At 44.3% G+C, this 9806-nt stretch overlaps 1 protein-coding gene across 1 annotated transcript; it reads right to left on the bottom strand.

Annotated features, from left to right (window-relative positions):
- Positions 1 to 3687: 3687 nt before the first annotated feature.
- On the bottom strand, positions 3688 to 9180 carry LOC115311376 (eIF-2-alpha kinase GCN2). The gene has a single exon (XM_029969993.4). The coding sequence runs from the start codon at positions 8934 to 8936 to the stop codon at positions 4542 to 4544; it is 4395 nt and encodes a 1464-aa protein (XP_029825853.1). The 5' UTR covers positions 8937 to 9180; the 3' UTR covers positions 3688 to 4541.
- Between the last annotated feature and the right edge of the window lie 626 nt (positions 9181 to 9806).

Below are 9806 nucleotides of genomic sequence, written 5' to 3'. Positions count from 1 at the left end.
CGTTCCCTCTTGTCCTCCTTTCCCACGCGTGCGTACAGTGTGAACACACTGGGTCACCTTACCCTTTCGGCCGCCTTGAGTGTGAGAGGGTCGTAGGGATCGTCTTCCTTCGCCCCAGGACCGACCTTTTCCAATCCGTATGCTGTTTTGATGGGAACCTGCACACCGTAAACACTGTTTATCTAACAATGGCTAGGAGACACCTGTAGAACTGCTGGAAGGTGTCATTCTGTCTAAAACTGTAAACGTACCATAAGACAGGGGAGGCATCAACTGAAGCTAAAGTTGTTTTCTGTGGACGCCACAAATTGGTTTAGTTGGGCCGCCTTCTATCTCTTGTATAATCTATTTTTCATGAAACACTATTTCCCCTGGCAGTGCTGGGCTCATAAAGCGTATTGTAAACATAAGCATAGTTTATTTCCAATCTTCAAACGAGTTTTGCACTATGCATCATGGCCACACGGCCACACCCTGTACTTGCACTGGTCTCAGCCCAGGTAGACATCTCTTGCTCCGCAACTGACCTTCCACATCTGCACAGCACAATTTTAAATTAAATTTGTTGAAAATTGTGCATCATATGGCTATGACATTTTAAAAACTGCTAAACAATTCCTTCCACTAGCTTAGGTTGTTTGTTGTAGAACGTACTCGACACGAGTATTTAAGATAAGATACTAAATCCCCACTTCATAACATATTTAGAGTTCTCAAGTTACTTTTGAAGTGAAGTATCGAAACAATGTTTTTCTCGCTGCAAAAATAAACTATGCACTGCGGAACACAGCCTCTGCCGGAATCTGTCGATAACAGTTAGGATCGGATGCCGACGTTGCAAGACGTATTCAATAAAAAATTATATATTTTTTTTTATTAAAAAAAGGCATATTTTTGGTAGTGCACATTCGTCGTCTCCATGTGTTCGTGACAGGATGAAAATAAATAAATAAATCGCGATTTTTTTTAAAAAGTTAAATAAATCAGATTTATTTGATTTAAATCACTGTATCTCGAAAAGAGTGATTATCACTATGTATTTTTAAAACGGCAGATTGATTGATCAATCCATTCAACTGAAAACAATTTGGAAGAAAAAATTACTGTAGAATGAAACTTTTAAGTGCATTTAATAAACAACTTTTTATTGATCATGTATACCTGCCATAATTGTGCCCACTCCCCTCTCTAATGCCTTTGGCCCTGAGGGTATATGAAATAAATAAATAAGTAAATAAATACTAGATAACAAAAGCAGATTATTTATTTACTTAGTGAAAAAGTTGTATTTACTTTTTCTATTATTCCTTTTCTTGTTCTCATTTCTTTCACGTTTTGATTTGCTTGCAATAGGACATTATGAAACTAAAAATGTCACATAGGAAAAAAAAAAAAGGGGGGGATTTACGTTCTGATTTGCTCAGAAGAGTATAGTTACAAAAAAAAAAAAAAGTGCCCATTGAAACCATCAAATGATAGAAAAGCAGTAGATACAAAGTGTTTTGGTGACTATTCCTCCGGGAAAGGTTTGGTTTAAATCATCATAGTAAAACCAGTGTAATTTAAAGGGACACTAACCCCCCCTTCCCCCCCCCCCCCCCCCCCCCAAGTTTTGTTTATTTTTTGTCAGGCGATTCAATATGGTGTCAGAAGACTACCCAATCAATATTTTGCAACAGTGTCACGTAAAAACGCAACTTCTCGAAACCAAAACTTGACTGGGTTGGAAGAAGAAATATAGAGGAGGAGAAAGATACTGAAAGTGGCGTGGATGTGCAACTCCCCCCCCCCCCCCCCCCCCCCCCCCTTTTTTTTTCTTCTTTCAACCAACATATTTACTGTTTTTTAAAAGCCAAGAAAAATGGGTATACTATTTTTTTCCCATTTCTAGTATTGAGTGTGCCTTCGATGACCCACGACTTCGATTGTCTTTGGTGGTTGTCTAAACCAAAGAAAACAGCACGTGACCACGGAGAAGAGAGTGAGCGCGACTAAAACTGGCCAATTCTTGATCGGTGGTTTTCGGGCGGAAAGAAAACGAATTTAGAGCCGCCAATTGTGCTCTGGGTAGTTGGGCTCTCATATGTCATGTACAAATAAAAACCTCGGCGAGCATAAATACAATGTGAGGGACCCTTTAATATTTAAATTGCAATTTAAATTCTTGATCTAAATTCTTGATTTAAATTCTTGATTTTTATTTGCCACCCTGCTTCTCTGGCTCCGTTTGCCACCATTTTCTCTGACAATTTTTGAACATTGCTTATAACTTCTCAACCAGGAATGGTATGTATGCATCCTGAAACTTTGGCATCTTATCCAAACTGCTAGTACTACAACCGGGCAGAGACTGAGCGTTTGGTGACGCAGTTTCTCTTTGCTATGAGAATAACGCGGTTCAGATCTCTCTCAAACACCCCATACTTCAAAATGCACTTTAATTACTTAATCATGTCACTGAAAATTATATCCTGTGGTGATGTTCCTAAATCATATATTTTTTATTGTGTTCCAGGCACATGCTGACCCTGAATTGCTGTAGTTGCTTTGAGTTCACTTTCAAGAAACTTGGAATATGCAAGAGAGTGTTAGAGGTTATAGGTGAGGTGGGAATCGAAAGAGTTCCTGCAAGAAAGAGGGCTGATCTATTGTAAGCATAGCATCTTTTTTTTTTGGCAGGTCTGCACCCATTAACTGTTTTGCAAATAAGTTTGTATAGACACACTTAACAAATGTGCATAGTCCTACTCCTACCTAAACTTTAAAAAGTGCAAAGGGGCACTCTGAGAGGCATAGCTGTATTTCTTAGGGTTGTCATCTTTATTTTGTCCTCATACCAAGACGTAGAAGTGCATTCGGAGAGGCCTTTAACTTTGGAAGGAATTAATTGTGTGAGTTTGTTGATTAAGCAGTGTTTTGCACAAAATATACGTTAGAATGGTGAAACAAACACTGTCAGCAGCAGGATCGAAAACAGAAGTATGGAAACCCGAGTCTCTGGGTATCATCTCATTTTCCTGCTCATTAACAGGGAGTACACAACAGGTTTTTTGAAAGTTCAACAAAAATGTCCATAGTGCGACTGTTTTTTTGTGCTGTTGCCATGACCTTGCGTTCGGTTTGTGTGTCAGCATTTCTTGCATAGGTGTATGACAATCCCTGTACCCAGAAATCATTCAGATGAACCTCTTCAAAGGTTGAAAATGTATTTGAGACAATGAGTTTATAATAATATGGAATGTAATTAAAACTGAGTATAGGATACTCATTCAAGTATATCTGCAAAATACTGAAATAGCAGCAAAGGTATCTTAAATACATATCTTGAGTAAAGTATCTGACATCAATACAAGTCTGGCTGCTACCAATCCTGTCAAGCCCTTTTCCACAATTTATTAAATGATGCCAATAGATTGGCTACGCTATATTCAACTTGTTCCTAATTTCCTTGAAAGCTAGCTCAGGGAAAAGAATCAGAATTAGTAGGAAGTTGTAACAGCAGTGCCGATGGTTCACAAGTTTTTAAAGAGTTCCACGTCTGCGATTGGTTTAGTGGCGATCTCGGCAATTTTTTGCTTGGCTGGCTTCACATGCAACGTGATAAGAATCTAGGTCAATCATTTCTTGCAAACCATATCAAAAGTGCACATTCTCACAGATACACCCTGTAGACAAGGCAATGATGGGTTTCAGTAATTTAAACAATATTTTACTTCAGTTTTGCATGTAATTACACCAAAATGCACGAACCTGTTACAACACATAAACCGGTGCAAGCTGGTGAACGAGCAACCAAACATTAATTGTTCATAAACTAAAACTCAATTAAAGACATTTTCATATAGCAAGAATAGAAAGAGCACCTGTTGAAGCCCTTGCCTAGTAATGCTCGTTAATTCCCGGGTGTGCTGACCAGCAACTAGTTCGTCCCGTTTACAAATAGCACATACAAATCTATGCATTCAAACATGAGCATTTCCTGGTCTGTTGTATTCATGGGACTTGCAGCCAAGGACAAAAATAAGATAAATAGGACACTGCACCATCTGATGTGTTTAAAAAAATCTCAATACACTATCTGATAAAAAAAAAAAAAAGTAAAGTTCAATTTATTAACCCATTGCCTTTTGGAGTTTGGGCAACCTACAACATTTGTACATAAAATCCGCCAATACAATACTGTACACCAATGCAAGCATACATGTATAAACTGCATTACTATGAATGCAAGATGAACACTTCCAGACATATTCGCTCATATAAGCTAAGCAACAAACATCACTCTCAGTCATTTATGTTAAGCTTACATATTCCAACAGAACCCTAATGATGGCCGTATCTCACAGCACAAGCAAACTGCTGGCAAATGCCAACTAAACATGCACATTAACAGTGCTGCTCTATGTGTATATGATATCACAGATATGGTTGACAGTGCAAAACAAAAGCAACCAGTCAAAATGCCAGCAATAACTCCCAATACCCCTTTTTGGCACAACTTGGTAATCAAAACAGATGATCAGTTTCTGAAGGCAGTATACTCATGATCTGAACGGGCAAACAATGACTTTGTAGGTATTATCCTGCAATGCATACAAGACAAACATGGTACGTTTGGAATCAAACACGAGGTCATACACCCTGTCTGCAAGCATGGTAAGTTGCTTCTTATGCCGGGGGTGCCTCTCAATCACGACCGCTACACTTGTTTCAAAACTGCGAGCGTCAGCCTCCACATTAAGTAGAGCAGCTGCTGACCGTAGGACATCTCCACTTAGCTCCACTGCGATAATGTCCAGTGCGGCAGTTCTCTGGAGGAATCCTTGCGTTACTGCAGTCAATTGGGTCACTATCTGAGATTCAAGCCTACGTCGAGTACTTGCAGCCATCTTCTCTACCACACTGAAGATGATCCTGAGTGTGGGACTGTTACCGGAAGCATCCTGCTTTGTAGGTTCTGTTTGGGGTGGTTTAGCAAAAACCTCACATAGCTCAGAAAGTGACAGCTTTCTTTCACTGAAATGGTCTTTGTCAAAGCTGCGTAGTCTGGCATAGCCTTGCTCCGAGTCTCTCAGAAGAGCCAAGTGTGGTATCTTGTGCTCCCTGCAGAAGGATGAAGCTTCGTCGGTGCCCTCCTGTGGAGACACTAGTGCTGGAATGTCCATGGCCCACAACCGTTCTAGAAGCACAAGCTGCTGGTGCCGCAACGCAGGCTGTGCATCACCGGCACTGCCTAAGACACACTCGGCAAGGCATGGTGCATCACCTTCTTCGGCTAGAGCCTGCACAATTTTCTCTATTGCAAAGCTGATGCCGACAGCCACAAAGTTTGCTGTGGCTCCAGCCACAGCAAAAGATGACACCAGTTTGTCATAACGCCCCCCAACAGCCAGCACGTCCCGACCTTGGCGGCGTGTCTTCTTACGAGACTGGCAGACAACTTCAAAGACAATGCCAGAGTAAAGATGCTCATCACAGACAAGGCAGGGAACTATGCTCATTGGCAAATGAAAAGCAAAGACAGAGCAGAGTTCTATGAGCCCTTCGAGCTCATGCAGAGCCTGTTTGGCTGATGCAGCTGCGGGGGTTTTCTGGCGTACCACGAACCGGTACATGGAGGACACCTTTTGCAAGCAATCTTCTACCTCACAGAACTGGGCAAGAAGGGCCACTGCTTGGTCTCCAAGACTTAGAGAGTCCAACTCCTGCTGAAGTTGAGTCTTTGAAGAGCACTGTGCACCTCGGAGGGCAGCATACACCCGAGGCCAATTATCTTCCGAAACAGAGCAATACATCAGCAGTGACTGAAGAAGTCCAGTATGGCCCAAGCGCACACTGTAGCCTCGTGACTGCAACTCGGAAAACTCGGTTACAACTTCGTTGGCCAGATGCAGCACTTCAGCACAGTTGGCAAGAGCACTTTGCTGGTTGTTTGACACAATGTCAAATGCACACTCATGCAGCTCTCTCGGGTGGCAGCCAAACACTTTCCGAGAACGATACACCTTCTCAATGGCATAGCGTCTCAGAGGGCATGCATCATTGCACCGAGCAACATAGCGTGCAAATGGGACCCTCATGTCGTGAGGCAAACTGATAATAAGACCGCCATGATCCATGAAGTAGACCCAACTATCATCTTCCTCGGGATTCTTTGGCAACAGAGTTGGGATGGCCAGGGGCGCAGCACCATGTCTGCATAGGATGCGCTCAAGAGCGGCCCTTACACGCCTAAACAGCAGAGCTGACTGCAGCAGCGGATGACCCTTTGGCATATCCACATCATAGGTGTAGTCCTGCACAGGTGTGGTCTCCTGCTGAAATAGGGCATTGACCAAGTGCTTATACGCTTTACTCTGAGGGTTGGAAACAGTGTGGCGCAAGACTTCGGTCACCTTGGTTTCTTGCAGTTGTGGAGGCGGCAGCTGAGGAGATGCCAGCAGTTCCCCCGAACTGGGCCGTTGTGCAGGGTCATGCTGCAGGAGCCAACGAATGAGGCTCACTTGCTGAGCACTCAGCTGCTCTAGTGCTTGATTGGACAGAGTGATGCTGGGTTGTCGCAGGTTAGCAAGCAACTTGACCCGTTCCATGGTTGTACTAGGAACAGGGTAGCTCATTTCAAAGAGAATGATGCCCAAACTGTAGAGATCCACCTTCTGACTGTATACTATCCGGCCACCTGTGGGTGGGGCAAACAGCTCTGGAGCTGTGTACAGGGTGGTGCCAACACGGCCAGTGAGACTGCCAGGGGTCACCTGATCAGTATGCTCGTGTGTCTCCGTCACTTCTGCTCGTGATAAAAGTGCCGTTGTGGCAAGACCAAAATCGCCGATCTTAACATGGTCAGAAGAGTCCAGGAAGATGTTGACTGGTTTCAAGTCTCTATGTATCATTCCTTGTTGGTGGATGTGTGCCAGTCCCTCAATGATTTCTCTGAAGAGACGCCACATTCTGCTGGGGTCTCGGTGAAGCCCACCGTCAATGGCAGTGCGAAGGGTGCTCTTTTCACAGAATTCCATTTGGATGAACATGAACTGAAAGTGACGGGCTTGATGGGCTACTGTCGGCTCCTCCGACTGTTCAGCCTCCACCTGGCCACTACCCTCAAAAACAACATTGTCACTGGAAGAGGAGCGTCCAAAAGGAAATTCAAACACATTGTCTGAAGAGCTAGACTCTTCTGCAGCTTGTGGTTGGATACTCCACTCACAAGAGTTGCCTTTGTTTGACTCAACACTGACACCTGATGATGTTGTAGTGCTGGGCTCTTGCATTGTTACTTCAATCCAGGAGTTGTAGTAGCGAACAACATTCTCATGGTTAAGTCTTGAGAGCAGCTTTACTTCTCGCATTATTTTCCGGTTAAGTGTTTTGCTTGAAGGATTGAGCAGGATGCGTTTAATTGCATAAATACGACGATCAAGTTGGTTGCGCACTTTGAAAACTTCACCGAAGCCACCTCTGCCAAGGCAGCGAAGAACCTCAAATTCTCCTTGGAGCCGTGAGTGGCCCACAGAGCTCAACGGACGTGCATCTGGCTCGTCGGGACCCTCGTCGTCTAAGGCTTCATTTTCTATCATGGGCCCACTCTGCACCAGGAATGGGTGGGTCAGGAGCTGTTCACATGACCAGCGATCTGGCTCGTGGCTTGCAAGGCAGCGCTCTAGGAAATCCCTCGTGTCAAGAGACAAATTTGGAGGAATGTCTGTACTTGTTGCAGGTTCCCCCTGAAGCAGAGAAAGAAGGATTTTTCCCAGCTGAAAGATGTCTCCCTTCTTCTTTGCTTTAGCCATACCATCACTGGTCTTTGCAAAGCATAGGTCCATTATCTTCTTGTGAATACTGAAATCAGCCACTTTCACTACACCGAAGTTGTCTACAAAAATGCTAGATTCTTTGAGATCCTTGTGGACAACAGAGTTCTGGTGTAAGAACTGCAGTGCATGCACTATGCCTGTGACATAGTTTCGCAATAGGGTAGTGTCCATGGGAATGCCATGAGTCGTGTAGGTGCTCAGAGAACTGCCTTTGACAAACTCCTGGAGCAGATAGAGCACACGCTTCTGAGGGACATACATGCAGCCTAAGTAATGGACGAGGTTGCCATGCTTTAGTTTGGTAAGTGCCTGCAACTCCTGCTCGATGGCTGCCACATGCTGATCAGATTTTAGCGACCACTCCACAATGCATACTAGCTCGCCGGTGATCAAGTCCAGACCCCCAAAGGTGACATTGCCATCTTCGCTGTGACCGAGGCAGCTGCCCTTGTGCACCGGGTGCTCTCCTGCTTTTGACACGAAGTTGAGTATTTCAGGTTTGTGCATGCAGTGATTCTTCTCTCTGCCATCTGCACTTCTGGAGTGTGTACGCCGCTTCCTTGCTTCCACCTTCATCTCCTGCTGATGGCGGCGAATCTCCAACTCAAAAGCTTCTCTCTGCTTTTCTTCCTCTTGACGCTGACGATTCAGCTGCTGCTGGTGAACCCTCGCTTTTTCTTTTTCCTGCCTTTCCCTGTTTTTGAGCATTTCGTCATAGAATGAACCAAGTTGAGGTGTATTGTGTTGGTGGAGAAATCTCTGCACATGCTGGGCCAGATCTAAGATCATGACTTCTCCAATGAGGTGCCTTGTCAACTCCTGCAACTCGCTGCGCAGACCTGCCAGAGCCTGGTTCGAGATTCCTTTCTGGTTGCACACGTCCACACGCGGTGCTTCGTTGGGATACTGGTGGGTGCACGTCACGTGCAGATCCACTTGAACGTGCACCTCTTTTAAAGGAGTCATGCTTTCTTGGGGCCGCAGTGTGAGCAACACTTCGGGGGGCCGCCACAGCTTCCACTTGTCGCGCTTGCGCATGTCTTTGATGTCATCTAAGAAGATTGCCTGCAGTACCTTGAGTTCGTTTTCTTGTCTCTCTTTGACGTCTTCGTCTTCCATATCAGCTCATCAATAGTAGGAACACACCGTCAGAAGTGCCACGTCTGCAGGTACTCGAGCTTCTAGAATCTCGATAGTCAGTTGTTTCACGCATGCTGGTTGACATCTCAGATACACAAGGATAACGTGTATATGAAACAACGTCCAAACGTCAGCCACTACTACTGCTACTACTTCGCCACATAACACAAGACGCGCAAAGGTACGGTTGGTACGGTCGTCCGGTACAGTGCTGTTCACAAAAATATACGAAAGCTGAAGCGCTGAGGGCGCTGCATGCTGCTTTTACATAAAGGCTTTTATGTAAAAGCAGCACTTCGGGGGGCCGCCACTTTTATAAGTTTTAAAAATGTTAAACTTCTTCAGCAGCCATAATAATGTTTTACTAAACAATAACTATTGACTCCTTAAGTGTGACGTCATGGGTCCAAACAAACCGTTGCTAGGGTCGTCGTTATGGACAAATACATACATGGGGATAGGTTTCGCTACGAAAATCCGACCGTTCAAAAATCAGGAGTAGGATTTAAACTTCTAAAAATCGCAGATATGAATGTCATTTATGTTTTGACAGAAGTGTGCCGGAAATCGCTTGTTTCTGAAATAATTACGACTGCAACTTCCGGTTCTCAAGATGCCTGCAGCAGACGACGAAAGCAAGAAGTATGCCGTCTTCCACACGCCGGCCGGCCAAACCGGCGCGGCTGTCGTTTGAATCGTGTGAATAAAGACAGTATTCTGATATTGAATTTGATTGAAATATAACGAGGTGAGACACTTATAAGAATTCATAGTGGGGTGCGATGCAAAATATGGTTTAGCGAAAGTCCGGGCGTCGATCGAGATGATCGTCTGCTAAAAGATCGCATT

The sequence above is a fragment of the Ixodes scapularis genome, unplaced genomic scaffold (assembly GCF_016920785.2).
Source record: "Ixodes scapularis isolate PalLabHiFi unplaced genomic scaffold, ASM1692078v2 PGA_scaffold9__187_contigs__length_104089568, whole genome shotgun sequence".
Taxonomy (NCBI): domain Eukaryota; kingdom Metazoa; phylum Arthropoda; class Arachnida; order Ixodida; family Ixodidae; genus Ixodes; species Ixodes scapularis.
Note: the sequence above shows the minus strand (reverse complement) of the source record. Positions and strands in the feature narration are given on the sequence as shown.

Excerpts from the sequence above, each read along its gene's own strand:
- LOC115311376 (XM_029969993.4), bottom strand. The coding sequence starts at position 8,936 with ATGGAAGACGAAGACGTCAAAGAGAGACAAGAAAACGAACTCAAGGTA.